Here is a 20,416-nt window from a genome sequence, read left to right as displayed (position 1 = left end):
AGGTCTCGTTGCACCTCCCCTTTTCCTAATCGGCCACCATTCAGATAATAATCTGTTTTCCTATTTTTGCCACCAAAGTGGATAACTTCACATTTATCCACATTAAATTGCATCTGCCATGAGTTTGCCCACTCACCCAACCTATCCAAGTCACCCTGCATCCTCTTAGCATCCTCCTCACTGCTAACACTGCCACCCAGCTTCGTGTCATCCGCAAACTTGGAGATGCTGCATTTAATTCCCTCATCCAAGTCATTAATATATATTGTAAACAACTGGGGTCCCAGCACTGAGCCTATTATTAGGACCCATTCAGCTTGGCACCAGTGTCATCGCAGAGCAATGTGTGATTAAGTGCCTTACTCAAGGACACAACACGTTGCCTTGGCTGGTGCTCGAACTCATGACGTTCAGGTCGTTTGTCCAATGCCTTAACCACTTGGCCACGTGCTGTAATAGTGTCATGCTAACCACTAGCCTACCGTGTCACCCATTAATCTTTCATTAATATCAAGATCCCCAGGAAAACATGATCTAACTAAGCTGCATTAATTAATGAGCAATAAAAATATGTGGAGTTTATACATTCTCCCCGTGATCACGTGGGTATCCTCTGGGTGCTCTAGTTTCCTCTCACAGTCCGAAGGTGTACCGGTTGGTAGGTTAATTGGTCATTGTAAACTGTCCTGTGGAAAAGCCTATTCCATGTTGTATCTCAATAAAATAATATAAAAACAAACTCAGATTTCAGCAGGTTTTGGTCATTGAGACATAAATATTTAAATTACATTAGTACAAAATACAAAGTGGTAATTTAACTTACTGTGGCTCCTTGAACGAATAACCAATTACTTCCACTCTTGCTTTTTCTCCGCTGTTCTGCAGTTACCTCTTCTATTTAACCAATTCTCCTTTGATATTTACAGTTAAATCTGACTAAGTCTTTTCAGGCAGTCAGTTCCAGGTTACAATATATTAAAAAAAATTCTTAATCTCATTTCAGACTCTTTTGCCAGTCACTTTAAAGCTGTGTCCTCTAGGTACAACTTCCTCTGCCATGGAAACATTTTTCCTTTGTTTGTTCAAATCCCTCATGATCTTAAGCACCTGGAAACAATTATCTCAGTAATCCTTCCTAAATTTTTCCAGATCTCTAACTTTTCTCATTTAAGTTGTACTTAAAAACCTATTGATAAAGATTTTGGACCCAATTTTTGGATCACTATTAAATACAAGTTTATAACACTCCCAGCCACTTGCCCACCACCAAGGCACTATGGGATATTTTATGACTTTAAAATGCTTAATACTTGTAAGCCCTTGTTTTTAAGCATCCTTACTTTTACAGTCAATTCCGCCATTTCTAATGATCCTAAGAGACGTTTACACCAGCAGATTTAATTGTCTTTCAAAGATTTCTGTGCGCAAGCTCCAGAACAGACTCCTCCCATAGATTTTTGGAAATTGTACTTTAATTAATATATTATTTTGCCTCTTTTTGCAATAAATATTTGTTGCTGTTTACACATATTAAACTCCAGTGTAAACGATTGGCTTAGAAACACTGAAAACCTACAGCACAATACAGGCCCTTCAGCCTACAAAGCTCTGTCGAACATGTCCTTACCTGAGAAATTACTTAGGGTTACCCGTGGCCCTCTATTTTTTTAAGCTCCATGTACCTATCCAGGAGTCTCTTAAAAGACCATATCGTTTCCGCCTCCACCACCTCCACCAGCAGCCCATTCCACGCACTCACCACTCTCTGCGTAAAAATCTTAACCCTGACATCCCCTCTGTACCTACTTCCAAGCACCTTAAAACTGTGCCCTCTCGTGCTAGCCATTTCAGCACTGGAAAAAAGCCTTTGACTATCCACATGATCAATGCCTCTCATCATCTTATACACGCCTGTCAGGTGTATCTCATCCCCTGTCGCTCCAAGAAGAAAAGGGAAGGTTCACTCAAGCTATTCTCATAAGGCATGCTCCCCAATCCAGACAACATCCTTGTAAATCTCCCCTGCACCCTTTCTATGGTTTCCACATCCTTCCTGTAGTGAGGCGACCAGAACTAAGCACAGTACTCCAAGTGGAGCCTGACCAGGGTCCATTATAGCTATAACATGACCTCTCAGTAATGAGAGGGAAGAAACTAGAGAAAAAGAGGCTTTAGAGATTTAATAGGGAGGAGACTCAAGATATGAAATGGTATAGACATTGAAAACCAGAAAAGGGAGACCATCAGTGTAAGGCAGGGGTCCCCAACCTTTCTCGCACCATGGATCGGTTTAATATTGACAATATTCTTGCGGACCGGCCGACGGGGGGTGGGGGGTGGGGGGTGGTGGGGTGGTGTTCAAGTTCAACAGTGCGTGACAGGGAATGAGGAAAGGTGCAGCTGACTCATATCGTTTCATATCGCCAAATCATATTGTTTCCTCGTGGCCCAGTAGCACATGCTTTGCGGCCTGGTGGTTGGGGACCACTGGTGAAAGGTATTTAATTTGTTGCACACCTGCCGGAAGGTGGCACCAAGTACAGGACTCTACAGGCTTGAATCAGCTCTGGATTTATGTTGCTGAAGCAGGCCCGTCATTCATTATGAAGGTTTGATTTTGCATTAGCAGGCTACATTGTCTGAGGGCCAACCTGCACAATTGTACATCCTTGAAATGTTTTTCTGCACCCCATTAACAACCACCACACCCGTCTGTATGCCTCAGTACCTTGGAAGGCCATATGTATCTGCAAAACAAATTTTATTGTGTAGTTGCACGAAAACTGTTATAGAAAGTTTCGAAAAGACATTGGCCTAAAGAGTGCCTTGAGATGGTCCAAAGAACTTTTTGATTTATCATTTCATCTGATACTATTTTTTGACATTCAGCATGTAAGATAAGTAAAGGGATTCTGCCCAAATTAGTATTCCTTTTTCCTAATTTAATGGCACTAAAACCATCTAAAAACCCTAATGCTGCCTCTACTGAGATCTATGTAAATAATTTTTAAACAGGGAACTACATGGGATTCCCCTGGTATCACAGTTCATCAGCGACAGTGAGCTCAGTGCATCATGACGTTCTGCTCCTACCACACTTTTATTCATTCCCAACTCAATCATTATCCTGTGAATTAAGCAAGATAATCTGTTCCTGATTTCCAGCATCTGTAGATTTTCTCTTGTTTATAATCTGTTCCTGATTCTGTATCTGTAAGATATCTCTGAATATTGATTCTGCATGTCCATTTGATCAAAATCCTGTTTTTGGACACAAATAAAAGGTGCTAGTGCCCTTTGTTAAACTCTTCTATTTCACCTTTATTCCATTGGCTTGGTATTTTTGTTACTCTCCCCAACATACTCATTCCACCTCTCACTACTCCTGCTTCTGTCCTTCACAGATCAATTCTGACAGAAGATTCCTGCTATTATTCTTTTTCAATTTCTACATCACCTGAACCCTGTACTTGCTGATAAACTGGGTTTAAAGAAAGGACTTTCACCATCAGATGCAGAAGGGGATGAAAAGGCTGTTATACAACTCCAAAGGAGAATAGGTCGCAATGACATTTCAGGGACTGTACACTGAACGGTGGAGGAATAGTCTCATTCTTAGGGAGTCATTTGTGGTTTTGAATGACTTGCTTCCAATCCACTCTGAAGTGGATTCTGAAGTGAGTAATATGAGTTCATATGAGAATGGGAGGTTCTTCCATAGGTGGGCCAGAAGGTTGCTAATGGGTCAGATGGATGGGTAGTTTGTGAGGTGGTGTGTTCCATCTGCTACTTATGCATAGTTTCTGTGTGGTCCTGATGCACGGCTTCAAGGTTCTTATCACCATCCCGAATGCTCCATCTCCACTTTGATCACCCGTGGGCAAGAGAGAATGGTGCACTTACTTCCTCAAACACTTAGAAATCATTGAGGATGTTGCTGCGGTTCAAAAAAACTTTGAACACATCCCTGAATCTTCTTCTCTGGCAAGTAATCTCGTCCCTTGGCAGAGCTTGAAACAGAGTTGCATCATGGCCTGGTATAGAAACACAAATACCCAGGAGCAGAAAGGGTGGATACACCCCAGTCCATCACAGGCAAAGCCCACCCCACCTTTGAATGCATTTACATGGAGTGCTACCACAAGAAAGCAGCAACCATCACCAGAGACACCACCATCCAGGCCATTCCCTCTTTCTGCTATTTCCATTGGGCAGAAGCCTTAGGTCCCACATCAGCAGGTTCAAGAACAGTTACAACCACCAGGCCCCCGAACAGGCACGGATAACTTCAATCACCACTGATTCTGCAGCTCCCAGGCTCACTTTCAAGAACGCTTTACTACTCAAGTTCTCAGAATCATTTATTATTTGCAGTGTGCCTTCTTTTGCACATTGGCTGTCAGTGTTTGACTATTTATGTAGTTTTTCATAAATTCTGTTGTATTTCTTTTTTTCTTGTAAATGTCTGCAAGAAAATTAATCCCAGGGTAGTATATGGTAACATATGCACTTTGATAGTAAATTTATTTTGAACCGTGAACTTTGAATTTGGTGGATGTTATGCTGGCTACATTGGTGGCATTTTTCCAGTACCTTCAATATCTGCTGCAGGTTGTCCTGGTCTCAGAAGGGTAGAGGAGGGCATGGCTCACTCAGCCTCTGTACTTCTTGAGGTTTGGGCCAGGCATTAAAATATGCTTTTCTTCTATGTATCAAAGACTATGTTGGCTTATTGTTGGTGAATTTCTTCTTCAGGATTTTCCTTTGCTAAGATTTGGGAAGTGTTCCGTGCCTTTTTTAGTTTTTTTTTAATGAGCCCTTATTGACAGAGGGCAGTGTGGTTCATTGGGAATGGGATTTGCTTGCTGATATCCCATTCTCTTGTATGCCTCAGTGAATGAGTCAACAGTCCATAAGACCATAAGACCAGATGACATAGGAACAGAATTGGGCCATTCGGCCCATCGATTCTGCTCCACCATTTCATCTTGGCTAATTAATTTTCCTTCTCAACCCCTTTCTCCTGCCTTCTCCCCATAACCTTTCGCACTCTAGCTAATCAAGAACCTATCAACTTCCACCTTAAATACACCCAATCTGTTGGCTTCCAGAGTAGCCTGTAGCAATGAATTCCACAGATTCACCACCATCTGGCTAAAGAAATTCCTCCTGACCTCCATTCTAAAGGGATGTTCCTCTATTCTGAGGCTGTGCCCTTTGGTCCTCGACTCCCCTACTATAAAAAACATCCTCTCCACATCCAATCTATCTAGGCCTTTAAATTTTTGATAGGTTTCACTGAAATCCACCACCCCTCTTAAATTCCAACAAGTACAGGCCCAGAGCCATCAAGCACTCCTCATACAGTAACCCTTTCATTCCTGGAATCATTCTTATGAGCCTCTTCTGAACCCTCTCCAGTTTCAGCACATCCTTTCTTAGATAAGAAACCCACAGCGGCTCACAATACTCCAAGTGTACTCACCGGTACTCCAGTACTCCTCACCAGTGCCTTATGAAGCCTCAGTATTACATTCTTGCTTTTATATGCTAGTATTCTCGAAATGAATGCTAACATTATATTTCCCTTCCTTAGCACCAACTCAACCTGCAAGTTAACCTTTAGGGGATCCTGCATGATAACTTCCCAAGTTCTTTTACACCTTGAATTTTTGAATTTTCTCCCTGTTTAGACAATAGTCTACACTTCTATTCCTACTACCAAAGTGCATGACATACACTTCCTGGCGCTGTATTCCATCTGCCACTTCTTTGCCCATTCTCCTAATCTGTCTAAGGCCTTTGTAATGTCCCTGCTTCCTCAGTACTACATACCCCTCCACCTACCTTCGTATTGTCCACAAACTTGACCACAAAGCCGTCAATTCCATTATCCAAATCATTGACATATAATATAAAAAGAAGCGGTTCCAACACTGACCCTGAGAAACACCAGCAGCAACCAGAAAAGGCACCCTTCATTCCCACTCTTTGCCTCTCGCCAGTCAGGCAATCCTCTATCCATGCTATTAGCTTTCCTGTAATACCATGGGCTCTTATCTTGTTAAGCAGCCTCATGTCGGCACCTTGTCAAAGGCCTTCTGAAAATTCAAGTACACAATATCCATTGATTCACTTTTATCTATCCTACATGTCAATAAGGTACATTTATTATCAAAGCATGCATACACTATGCAACCTTGAGATTCATCTCATTACAGCCAGGCACAAAGCAAAGAAACCTCAAAAGAACCCACAAGAAAAAAGACCGTCAAACACCCAACGCACAGAGAGAGAGAGAGAGAGAGAGAGAGAGAGAGAGAGAACAAATTGTGCAAACAGCAAAAGCAAGCAAATAATACTCAGAACTGGAGTATTACGAAAGACATGCAGCCAGACATCTCTACAGCTGGAGCCGAGTAAACATTGTGGGAACATAGACGCGAAGCCAGGCATCACTGCAGTCCAGCACAGAGCTGAGCGAATGTCAAGGAGCAGCGAGCAGAATCAGCCCTCGCCTCACTTCCAGTCCCAACACCCTGACCTTTTAGATCTAGCCCAGCGCTTAAATCCTCCAAACATCGCCACAATTTGGCCCATACCCGACCTTTCTAGTTCAGCCCAGAGCATATATTGATCAGACATCAGTACTTTCCTCACTCTTGGGGATGCCGTGACTCTACCTTGACTCTGCTTCTTCAGGCAAGATTTTCTATTAAGGAAACCATGCTGACTTCGGCCTAGTTTACCATGTGCCTTCAATTAGTTAGCCTGAGCTTGGCTTTCCATTATGCACCAACACAAGCATTAGCTGCATACTGCAGCTCAACTATACTGAGGCTGGAATTACATCAGGGATAGCGTGCAACTCATTGTAGGACAAGAGAAAGTAAGTAAAAGAATAACCAAGTCAAGTCAAGTCAAGTCAAATTTATTTATAAAGTACACTTAAAAACACCGCATGTTGACCATGTTGACAAACCATAACAGGTAGTTAAAATCACAAATACAAGAAACACAGATATAAACAACAAGACACACAGCTTATAGGCATAAAATAAACAACACATGGGTCTAGGCACAAGCCAAAAATCATCCACATCAGGAAGATTCAAATGCTAGTGAATAGAGGTAAGTTTTGAGCCTGGACTTAAAAGAGTCAGTGGAGGGGGCAGATCTGATAGGGAGGGGAATGCTGTTCCACAGTCTAGGGGCTACAACAGCAAAGGCGCGGTCACCCCTGAACTTAAATTTAGATCGTGGGACAGCCAGGAACCCCACGTCAGCCGACCTGAGGGACCTGGAAGTAGAATAAGGGGTTCGAAGGTCTGCAATATAGGAAGGGGCCAGTCCATTTAGGGCTTTATAAACAAACAGGAGAACCTTAAAATCAATTCTAAACCATACTGGTAGCCAGTGGTAGCCAATGATGACACGATAAAGAAAGCACCCTGAACTGCAACAAATGTGCAAACTGGGGGAAAGTAACAATGAGGACAATAGGTAACCACCTGATCTGGTGCAAAAGGATGAGTCCACATCAAATTAAAATATAGCCTCTGGCAGGTCATCGTTGAGGATTGGGGACAAGACGGTGAATCTCAGTAGCAGAAGTAAAAGAAAATCAGAGGGTACTAATTATGGTTAAATTCAAACAGTAAAAATGGATGAGAGAGTTACAGAGCAGTGGCATAAATCAAAATACAGAGTAATTTCTATTAAGTCTTGATAAAAGTCCATGACACTAGCAATCCATGTGTTCCCCGTGCTCATCTCAGTTCCACTATCATCATGTTATCACTAAGAGGAATAAACAGAAAGAAAATACAACAAAAGGATATAAAGAGCAATAGAATTTAAAAAAAGAGGGGTATACATCATGGACTGAGATGAGAGTCAATAATGCGTAGCTTACTATGTTATGCACCAATTAACATCTATGAGTTAATTCAATAAATGGTATGGTTTTATTCCTGAAAGTCTCTAGATTTATACCATGTCTAAAGTAGTTAGTTTTAAATTAGTAGATGGAATTTGACTTTGATGTCAAAACATAGATCTTATTTCCCTTAAAATGTCAGCACTTCCAATTTGTGTCCAGAAATTAAAAAATTTCAATGCACATTTAAGATTAGCAATAAAAATAATTATCTCTTCTAGTGAGATTATACTGACTTTGCCACATCAAAGTTTCTGTTACATCACCATGCGTCCCTACAAATTACGGGAATTTGGTGTTAAAAAATAAATAAACAGAGCCAACAAGGTCATTCGTAAGTAACGCTTTTAGATTAAAAGAAATCTATTTTCCATTCTGACCTCAAAACCTCTTCAATTAATTACAAAAATCTATCTACACAGTAACTTACGTAAAAATCAATCAGATTTGTTGAAGTGTTTCCATGAATCTTCTTAAGGTTTACAGTAGAGCATCAGCCAATGTGTGTGAAACATTAGTATTGGGAACAGTTAAGAGTGTGTTTGCTGAAATCCTTAAGAATCTACTTCTGGATTACATTCTGGGTACCATATCCAGTACTGGAATACGCAGATAATAAATTTTGTTTATGCAGCTACATGACTCTAGCTTATATTTGAGGCAAAGTGTCATTTAATACTTTTGTACAAATAAGGATGAATGTTCAAGCCTTGGGGATGAACGTCAAGCCTTATAAATGTGAGCTTTATGCAAAGTGCACCAAATTTTACAGCCCAACTAATAATGCACAGTCAACTCCTGGAAAAACTTTTGCTTTTATTGACTGCAGATGCAATTTAAAATAATTCTTACTATTTTTTTTGCTGGGCACGTAGTTGGGCAAGGAAATCATTTTATTTATTTACTTTGGAACTGATGTACAAGATATAGGCATTGCAGAGTTATTACGCTTCAGATCTAAGAGTACCTTATCCATGAGGTACAGGCAGCACAGTAGCGGTTACAGTGTGGGTGACCTGGGTTCAATTCCCACAGCTGCAAGGACTTTATACATTCTTCCCGTGACTGCAAAGGTTTCCCCTGTGTGCTCCAGTTTCCTCCCACATTCCAAGGAGTAGGGGTTAGTAGGTTAATTGGCCACATAGTGTAATTGGGTGGTGTAGGCTCATTGGGCCAGAAGGGCCTGTAGCTCTCAATAAAAAAAAAATTGTTCCATTGCTCTGATAGAGTCAAGTTTTAAGAAAATCATATCCAAGTGGCCGGTCAGATTATTTCTAATATAATGTGCTTCTTTTCATCTTGCATTAGGCTACAATTTAAAGATGGCCAAAATGCCACCTTAGGAGTTTCACATGTACATCCATTGTAAAATTTTCCAACTTACTACACCCATTTCATAGAAACATAGAAACATAGAAAATAGGTGCAGGAGTAGGCCATTCAGCCCTTCGAGCCTGCACCGCCATTTATTATGATCATGGCTGATCATCCAACTCAGAACCCCGCCCCAGCCTTCCCTCCATACCCCCTGACCCCCGTAGCCACAAGGGCCATATCTAACTCCCTCTTAAATATAGCCAATGAACTGGCCTCAACTGTTTCCTGTGGCAGAGAATTCCACAGATTCACCACTCTCTGTGTGAAGAAGTTTTTCCTAATCTCGGTCCTAAAAGGCTTCCCCTCTATCCTCAAACTGTGGCCCCTCGTTTTGGACTTCCCCAACATTGGGAACAATCTTCCTGCATCTAGCCTGTCCAATCCCTTTAGGATCTTATACGTTTCAATCAGATCCCCCCTCAATCTTCTAAATTCCAATGAGTACAAGCCCAGTTCATCCAGTCTTTCTTCATATGAAAGTCCTGCCATCCCAGGAATCAATCTGGTGAACCTTCTTTGTACTCCCTCTATGGCAAGGATGTCTTTCCTCAGATTAGGGGACCAAAACTGCACACAATACTCCAGGTGTGGTCTCACCAAGGCCTTGTACAACTGCAGTAGTACCTCCCTGCTCCTGTACTCGAATCCTCTCGCTATAAATGCCAGCATACCGTTCGCCTTTTTCACCGCCTGCTGTACCTGCATGCCCACTTTCAATGACTGGTGTATAATGACACCCAGGTCTCGTTGCACCTCTCCTTTTCCTAATCGGCCACCATTCAGATAATAATCTGTTTTCCTATTTTTGCCACCAAAGTGGTTAACTTCACATTTATCCACATTAAATTGCATCTGCCATGAATTTGCCCACTCACCCAATCTATCCAAGTCACCCTGCATCCTCTTAGCATCCTCCTCACAGCTAACACTGCCACCCAGCTTCGTGTCATCCGCAAACTTGGAGATGCTGCATTTAATTCCCTCATCCAAGTCATTAATATATATTGTAAACAACTGGGGTCCCAGCACTGAGCCTTGCGGTACCCCATTTCAACTGGCAGGATAGTCCCAATGCCACTTGGAAAGGTAAGCTAACAACATGGCCGACTAACATTCAGTATCACATTACTTTCAGTAATACACACACAACAGCACTTGATATGCTCTCCAAACTTTCAATATCTCAACTCTGCATGTAGAACAAGGCAGTAAATAACAAAAAGGAGAAACTAAATCAAGAGGAAGATTTTAGGCTTTAAGTTTGAATAGGCTGTGTATGGCATTAGAATCCTAGAGTCAATGAATCATGCAGCACAAAAAGACACCCTTTACCCCACCACCTATACGTACCATCAAGTACCCAAGTATACCATTCTCATTACCATCCAAAGTAAAGAAGGCTATGTGTAACTTTTCCCTTGGTGATTCAAGTGTTTGTGCAGATACTTAAAAATTGTGGAAGTACTTGTCTCTAATGCTCTTACAGCAATATGACCCAAATTCCAACTACCATCTGGATTTTAAAAAATCCTCCTCAGATGCTCTTGAATGCTCTTATTTCAAGTGCATACACTCTGTTTTAGTCAGTCTATACTCCTCATAATTTTGTATACCTCTCTACCTCCCTCACTGCCCAGTCTCCACTTGTTACTGAAATGCTCCATCCCAGGCAACAATAGAACATAGGACAGTACAGAACTGGACAGGTCATTTGGCCCACAATGTTGTACCAATCTTGAAGCCAATTTATACTAAATATCCTCCTCCTGTGTATTATCCATATCCCTCCAATCCTTTTATATTCACGTGTCTATCTAAAGTCCTCTTAAACTCCATCAAACTGCCTGCTTCCACTATTACTACTCCAGGTAAATGAAAAACTTGGCATTCACATTACCTTTAAACTTCCTCCTTCTAACCTTAAAAACATGTCTTCTTATGTTTGATATTTCTACCCTGGGTCAAAGTTTCTCGCTGTCTACCCTATCTATGCCTCTCATAATTTAAAAATAGATCGTGTCAGGCCTCCCTTCAGACTCCCATCTGACCACAAGTCCCTACAAAGGATTGCAAAAACCACTGAGAGGAACACTGGGGTCTCTCTTCCACCTATCAGAAATATTTATCAAGAGTGCTGCATATGCAGGACCCAGGCAGTGATGCAGCCAGTCAGGATGCTCTCAATTGTGCCCCTATAGAAAGTTCTTAGGATTTGGGGGCCCATACCAAACTCCTTCAACTCTCTGAGGTGAAAGAGGCGCTGTTGTGCCTTTTTCACCATACAGCCAGTATGTACAGACCACGTGATATCCTCAGTGATATTTATGCCAAGGAACTTAAAGCTGTTCACCCTCTCAACCCCAGATCCATTGATGCCAATAGGGGTTAGCCTGTCACCATTCCTCCTATAGTCCACAACCAGCTCCTTTCTTTTTGCGACATTGAGGGAGAGGTTGTTTTCTTGACACCACTGTGTCGGGGTGATGACTTCTTCTCTGTAGGCTTCTTCATTATTATTTGAGATTAGGCCAATCAGTGTAGTTTCAGCAAATTTAATTAGCAGATTAGAGCTGTGGGTGGTGACACAGTCATCGGTATCAGGGAGTAAAGGAGGGGGCTTAGTACACAGCCCTGAGGGGCACCTGTGTTGAGGGTTAGAAGGGTGGAGCTGAGGGCACCTGTCAGCAATCTGACAGGATCCAGCTACACAAGACAGGGTGAAGATCCCTCCTGTCTATCCAACAATCTCTTTGATCTCCTACCATCAGGCAAGAGGTACCATAGCATTAGGACTATTAGGATGGGAAACAGCTTCTTCTCCCAGGCTGTGGGACTATTGAATTCCCTGTCACCACCCAGGTCCCACCATGCATGAAGTGTCAGTAGTGTCATAATGTATTCTTTTTAACTTGAGTCATAAATCCACCTTATTAATTTGTTAGTGGTTATATTACTTTCTGTGTAGTGTGGTTATATGTACTGTGTCGTGCGGCTTGCTCGAGAGGAGAGTTCTCTCATTTGGCGGTGTATATGTGTACGACTGAATGACAATAAACTGAACTTGAACTGAGAGTAATCAACCCAATTTGGCAGTTCTCCACTACAGAATGGAATTATGCGTGAAGCAGGTGATGATGAGGCTGGAGGCCAACACAAAACTCAGCACTGGTAACACACAATTTGTGTTATTCTTCTTACTCACTGATTATTTCTCTCAGTCAACCATGGATTTATGTACATAAAGTTTCCAGCTCACCAGACCATAGCCCACATTATTAGCTCATGGAGGTTTGAAGGGAGATTCTACGGCCTTTGAGCCAGCCAAACAATAACCTGGCACAGAACTTTGAAGTATATGAAATGGAGAAGGTTCACAAACACAGCTTTCAAGTCTGTACTTAATTGTGCTGTAAGGAGACTTAAATTTTAAGCAACAAATTTCTCAGACCAAGTTATTCGGAGCTCAAATGTTTGCCCTAAAATCAGTGATCTACGCAGCATTCTTTCTCCGCTATTGTATAAAATATTAATTAATTATTAGGTTGTATTAATTTCATTATCATAAAGCTTTCACCCATTTTGGTCAGAGCATTGTAGTCTGGCCTCAAATTTAACCAGAAGCCAATTTGGAAAATGCAATGATTAAAAATGAACTAACAATGATTCCTGTCTGGTTTTCCAGCCCTTGCTTTCTAACTCTGAACTGGCACTCAAATCATGAAGAACAGAACGTTATTCTCACTGTATAATTAAAATATTATGAGAAAATCCATAGTTCATGTGGAAATCCATAATTAGATTAAGGGAGTGTGTTCGTGAGGAATCCTAGCTTCTGCTTGTAACTAACCAACTGTATTGTTTTGAGCAGGGTATAGCATTTCTGCAATTTTAAAAATAGCTTATGCTCAGAAGTTGGAGATTAGTGTTCAGATCTGCATGCTAGAATTTTCCAAATTAAATGAGCCACATTGCCCAGAATTTACAAGAATGCGGCGCAGTGCCCATGGTGCCTGTTTTTGTCTATTGATGCATATCAGTGTGAGTTATTCTAAGTCTGCTGCAAATCTAAAACTCTATTTTGAGCTGCCCAGCACTGCCCAGCTCAGTGCCAGAACTTCAGAATACCCTGCCTTACTTTTCTGCCCCAATCAGAGTACACGGTCACTAGAGAGCCTTGAGCTCCAGTCAGACCTTTATCCTGACCTGCATTAGCAAAATAGTAAAGTATGCAAACTGGATAGATCAGTAGCATTGATTAATTATTTCCTTAAAGGAAAAAACTTTGTCTTATAAGAAAAAAATATTACTTGAAAGAAAAAAACGGTACTTCTATTTTCAAACCATGTGAACTTGTGTTCCATTATAATGACTCAGTTCCATTACTGTGGAATTAGGACTTCCACCATCTCTCAGCACACAGGAAAATAATGAACCTTTATCATTGCCTGGGAATAAATATGTTCTCACTGCTTCTAACAACAGTTCATCAGCAAGCATGTGCACACAAATACTTCAGTGACTTAACAGATTAAAATAAAATTAATTAGAGGAAAGACGTGAACCTCTATATCACTCTTTGCAACTAATAAAATAATAATTATATTTAATGGAAATAAATAAACTGAAGCAAAATATTTTCTCAAATATCTGACTTCTCTTTTCCAAATTTAGTGCAGTTCTACGAGTTGCAAATAAATCTTAAAACATGTTATAATGCCACCTGCCACACAAACATTTTCAGGTGAAACTGCTGATATTTTGACTAAAAGCAGGTAATTGTATTCATTTGTTTTAATTACTTACTTAAATGGCTTCTCCCCCGTATGTGTCCGGATATGATTGTTCAATGTTGTAGCTCCAGCAAAGGCACGTCCACAGTACCCACATTTAAAAGGTCTGTCACTAGAGTGAGTTACCACGTGATTCCTCAACTCCGAAGGCTGGGAGAAGGACTGGGAGCAATGTCCACATTGGTAAGGCCTGCAAGAAAACCAATCAATTTTCAATTCTATTTAAGTTAGTGGCAACTCATGCCATAAGTTCTGTTCAGATGCAAAAATAAATAGTGTGCTTTAATTTTATATTGAATAACATGGTATTTTCTATTAAAGTAGGTTTTTTTTAGCAGAATTTCAGATGTTACTTTGTCTTGAATTTGCCTCATTCACTTACCGGTTGTCCTTGATTTTTTTTGTAATACAGTAATACTTTAAAATATCTTGGCACTGACTGAAATTGTATTCTGTTATTCGTGATCAAAATGAAACTTGCAGACTTCACTGTTAGCCTGTCATGTCTCTGTTTATCAAATCATATGAGTTAATCAGAGGTGAACTGCAAATAGCTGGGCTCTCCACATAAATAATTGGAAAATCATAAACAGTAAATGAAATATTGCAAAGTCTAACACATTCCAAATGACATTCTATTGCTAGGCATGAAGGACTGCATGAAGGAAGTGGCTTTGAAATGGAAGTATAAATTTCTATTGCGAATATTCTCAAGTTCAATCTTTTATTGGGGTGAGCCTGGTGGTGGAGGAGAGGCAGAAGGAAACAGAGATCAAAGACTCACTCCTGAGAGGATTGGAAATTGGTGACAGACACTTTACTTAGCTGCTGCATTCAGCTGCTATTCTTTGGTTCATTTGTACCAAATTTAAGGACTTGATACCAGGTAGCTGAGGCCAAATGTCAAATAATTTAATGTCTCCTAAGAAACAAAGTGTTTGTCTCAAGTTTCACTTCTTCACTTCGTCACTGGAGGGCAAGCTTACTCTGAAAACAACTCATAACATTTTTGATGCTTTACAAAATTTCAAATATTATTTGTATAAATGCCACATCTGGTTTATATACCTTTCAGTAATTCAAACTAGTTTTATTCAAATTATGTAGCGTAGCTGGCATGTTGTGATTAACTGTTGGATCCACCTTTTATTATTATTACAATGCCTTTGTACATTACAATTTACCTAAAAATATACTTACAGCAATAAAGCAGTTCAGGTTGATGGAGTCTCAATGTAAATAGTCTGTGTATACTTTGGAGAACAAGCTCTTGTCACTCCACCATTAATCTTGTGATTTTAAATTTGCAGAAAACTGACAATTATTTGGTTGTAATAAAAATTCGTAATGTCTTTCAAGGAAGCCTCAGGCTCTCTGATAATGTTTGACAAATAATAGAGAAGCATAGGCTGATGCAAAGTTGAACATAGAAAACCTACAGCACAATACAGACCCTTCGGACCACAAAGCTGTGCCGATCGTGTCCCTACCTTAAAACTACCTAGGCTTTACCCATAGCACTCTATTTTTCTAGGTTCCATGTAGCCATCCAGGAGTCTCTTAAAAGACCCTATCATTTCCACCTCCAGCAGCCCATTACAAGCACTCACCGCTCTCTGCGTAAAAAAACTTACCCCTGACATCTCCTCTGTACCTACTTCCAAGCACTTTAAAACTATGCCCTTTCATGCTAGTCATTTCAGCCCTGGGGAAAAGCCTCTGACTGTCCACACAATCAATGCCTCTCATTATCTTGCACACCTCTATCTGTTCACCTCTCATCCTCCATCGCTCTAAGGAGAAAAGGCCAAGTTCACTCAACCTATTCTCATAAGGCATGCTCCCCAATCCAGGCAACATCCTTGTAAATCTCCTCTGTACCATTTCTATGGTTTCTATGTCCTTCCTGTAGTGAGGCGACCAGAACTGAGCACAGTACTCCAAGTGGGGTCTGACCAGGGTCCTATATAGCTGCAACATTACCTCTCGGCTCCTAAACTCAATCCCACGATTGACGAAGGCCAATGCACTGCATCCCTTCTTAACCACAGAGTCAACCTGAGTAACAGTTTTGAGTGTCCTATGGACTCAGACCCCAAGATCCCTCTGATCCTCCACACTGCCAAGAGTCTTAACATTAATACCATATTCTGCCATCATTTTTGACCTACCTACTTCACACTTATCTGGGTTGAACTCTACCTGTCACTTCTCAGCCCAGTTTTGCATCCTATCAATGTCCCGTTGTAACCTCTGACAGCCCTCCACACTATCCACAACGCCCCCAACCTTTGTGTCATCAGCAAATTTACTAACCCATCCCTTCACTTCCAGGTTATTTCTAAAAATCACAAAGAGCAGGGGTCCCAGAACAGATCCCTGAGGCACACCACTGGTCACTGGCCTCCATGCAGAATATGACCCGTCTACAACCACTCTTTGCCTTCTGTGGGCAAGCCAGTTCTGGATCCACAAAGCAAGGTCCCCTTGGATCCCATGCCTCCTTACTTTCTCAATAAGCCTTGCATGGGGTACCCTGTCAAATGCCTTGCTAAAATCCATATACACTACATATATGGCTCTGCCTTCATCAGTGTGTTTAGTCACATCCTCAAAAAATTCAATCAGGCTCGTAAGTTTGGATGTCTTCACAAAACTGCTTACTTTTGCTTAACAGATGTCTACAAGTCATATTATTGCAAGCATATCAACTCCTGCCTGAGGAGCAACTTGATGTCATTCCAATTCACCTACCATCACAACCAGTCAACAGTGGATGCCATCTCATTGGCTCTCCACTCAACCCTGGAACCCTTGGATAGCAAAGATGCACACATCAGGATGCTCAGCATTGACTATGGCTGAGCATTCAACACTATCATCATCTCAACACTATCGTCATCTCAAAACTAACAATAAACTTCAAGACCTAGATCTCAGTACCTCCTTGTGCAACTGGATCTTCAATTTCCCCACTTGCAGGCCCCAATCAGTTTGGATTGACAACAACATCTCCTCCATAATCACCATCAGCACAGGTGCACCACAGGGCAGTGTGCATAGTCCCCTGCTCTACTCACTTTATACTTAATATCCATGAGGCTATGTACAGCTCCAATGCCATATTTAAGTTTGCTGACAACACAACTGTTGTTGGCTAAATCAAAGGTAGTGATGAATCAGCACAGAGGAGGGATATTGAAATGCTGGCTGAGTGGTGCCACAAGAACAACCTCTCATTCATCTGTCAGCAACACCAAGGAGTTGATCATTGACTTCAAGAAGAGGAAACCGGAGGACCATGAGCCAGTCTTCATCAGGGGATCAGAGTTGGAGAGGGTCAGATATTTCAAATGTCTTGTTAACATCATTTCAGAGGATCTTTCCTGGGTCTAGCACGTAATCTTAGAAAGAAGGCACAGCAGTGCCCGTAATCTCTTAGAAGCTTGTGCAGATTCAGCATGTCATCTAAAACTTTGACAAACTTCGGTAGATGCGCAATGAAAGGTATATTAACATATCATGGCCTGCCATGGGAACACCGATGCCCTTGAATGAAAAAGCCTCCAAAAAGTAGTGGATATAGCCCAGTCTTCACAGATAAAGCCCTTCCCACCACTGAGTGCAGTCACAAGAAAGCAGCATTCACCATCACCAGCCCACAATCCAAGCCATGCTCTGATCTCACTGCTGCCATCAGGAAGGAGGTGCGGGAGCATCGAGTCCCACATCACCAGGTTCAGGAACAGTTATCATCCTTTACTCAACGGGCTCAGGAATCAGAGGGGATAACTTCACTCACCAAAACACTGAACTGAATCCACAACTTATGGACTCACTTTTAAGGACCCTACAATTGACGTTCTCGATATTGATTGCTTATTTACTTAATTACTTTATTTTAGTCTTTGCAGGGTTTGCTGTCTTTTGCACTTCGATTGTTTGTCCATCTCTGTCGTGTGTGGCCTTTATCGATTCTGTTGTGTTTCTTTGTACTTACTGTGAATGCCTGCAAGAAATTGAATAACAGGGTAGTGTATGATGACATACACTGTATGTGCTCTGTTAATAAATTTACTTAGAACTTTGAACTTCAGACCTGAATTAAGTGGTGAACGTAATTCAGCATTCTGAAGTCAGGCAGCTTCACACTTACACTTATTGTTTTGACTTCAAAGGATACCAAAGAATGCCCTGTATATGTGGTTGCAAGCCTACTTCATTGATAGCAGTATTATCCACAACAATTAGATGTAAGTCCCTACCATTGTAATCCTTAATCATACTTTCTCATGGTCCAGTGCCAGAGTAGAAACTTCACTTACTTAAGTGGCGCCAACTTCATGTTTTCATCGCTATATAACATACGAAAATAATTTCAAGCATGTGAAGTGTAGAGGATTGGTCTGAAAGTCTACAGAAAAGATCATCACATCTAACTTTGAATCTGTCGTACTATCATACTATCAATGAGACAATGAGAAAATTGGATAAAGTTCCATGGTATATAAGGCCAGTTAAGTATTCTCTATATATCAGCACACTAGTTAGACCATTACATCAAACTTGAAACACCACTGGTACAGACAATGATCCATAACCTCATCCTGTTGGAATTATCACTAAATGTTCTCAGCATGAAGTAACACGGTCAAGTCTGCCAAATATATTAAAAATACATTGAGGATACTGTGTTACCGCATTTGTCAATTTCACTACAAGTTGCTTTATGCTAAATAATGGATCAATAGTAGAAAATTTATAATTAACATCTGTGATTTCATTCTAATGTTTTTGTATTATAATTCCTTATGCTTTCTTCCGTAAATACACTAACAATGATGTGGTTTATAACAGACATGAAATTAAATATGTTCTTTTTATTTTTCCTCATAATTTGCTTCAGTTGGCCAACATACACATTTTTGTAACTCTTAGGTAGGTAGGAAGACTGGCTCATCTCCATTGCTACAGATCCCTGTGCCATGGGCTCTGTTCTTTTTAAACAGAAATAAAAAACATTCTGGACGGAGACTGTCAGCGTCTCCAGAGAAATAAGGTAAGTAGATAAATATGATCATTAATACCTTTTCTCTGGGGGATCTCCGATATCCATAAAGGTTCAGGAAAAGGATCAGGATTAACACATAGAGATCCAGGAGCAACATCGCTTACCAAAGTTTCTGGTATTGCTACTAAATTATGGCTGACCATTATGAAAAATAACAACTCACATGGAAATTGAGAAAGACAGACATGGATAACTTGAAAAAATGAACATCATTTATTCCAGGAGGGAATATCTAGTTCAGCTAAATCTCGCCCACACTTCAAAGCCATAAATATCTGGTATTGACAAACATTCAGACCATCTTTATCCCCACTGGAATCCAAGGTATCAGGCAACATTTATCTTCCATATATATATTAAAAGGATTATTTTGTTAAATCTCAAATAAATTATGACAGACAGATACAGCTAATCATTTTAAGACCCTGAATTTATTGAACTAGCATTATTTTTGTCTAAAGACACCATATTTGCCCTTTGTTTCTTCTTAAGTCCTGAAATGAATTACTACTGCCATTGTTTATGAATATGATAAAAAAGCATGTATTCAATACTGTAATCAGAATGCTCTCTCAGAAAATTAGAATTTTCCAGTTTCAAATTTTGAATAGACATCAGTTCAAAAGATTTTATAGAAACTTATTTTATATAAATGTGAAATTAAGGAAGAAATATTTTATTGACAGCTGTCTATGTTACAGTTAAATTCATTCTTCAGTGCAAATAAAAAAGCAAGTTTTTTTGGTGCATGATCAATGAAGGTGCACCAGAACTAATTAACTTTTACAGGAAGGTAGGCTCCTTAAAGATGTAATTATTTCAGATTCACCGAAACAATCCCTTTAATGCATTGTATGATTGGCAGCAATATTCCTCAATGGTATTGAGCAGTTTTTCCCTCCTGACAGACTCAGTAAATTAATGACTGAACAAGCATTCAAAAAGAGACTGCTAAGCAAAATTCACAATTCATTACCTACTGGCAGTTAATTAGATCGGTATAGTGATTTGCACATTAGGAATATACAAACACAGATATGTAGGCTATTTAGCACTTTGAATTTGTCCCTAGCAATTAAGCAATGGCATAATGGTGCAGAGTCCTGGACATTTTGAACACAGACTTGAGTCTGAAAGCAACCCAGGCAGTTGGGGAATTTAAATTCAAATAATTAAATAAACCTAGCACCAGCAACGATGACTAGGAGTTATTGGATTGTGATTAAAATAAAACATTTG

General features: G+C 40.4%; 1 protein-coding gene across 1 annotated transcript in view; it reads right to left on the bottom strand.

The window, feature by feature from the left end:
- The window catches only part of prdm6 (PR domain containing 6), a 228,263-nt gene that overhangs the window by 22,885 nt on the left and 184,962 nt on the right, over nt 1-20,416 (bottom strand). The window contains exon 6 of the mRNA XM_063069171.1: nt 14,120-14,296. Within this exon, the coding sequence (XP_062925241.1) occupies nt 14,120-14,296 (177 nt within the window). The remainder of the gene's footprint in view (nt 1-14,119; nt 14,297-20,416) is intronic.

Source organism: Mobula hypostoma, chromosome 16, assembly GCF_963921235.1.
Source record: "Mobula hypostoma chromosome 16, sMobHyp1.1, whole genome shotgun sequence".
Lineage (NCBI taxonomy): Eukaryota > Metazoa > Chordata > Chondrichthyes > Myliobatiformes > Myliobatidae > Mobula > Mobula hypostoma.
This window is presented reverse-complemented; position numbering and strand designations above follow the sequence as displayed.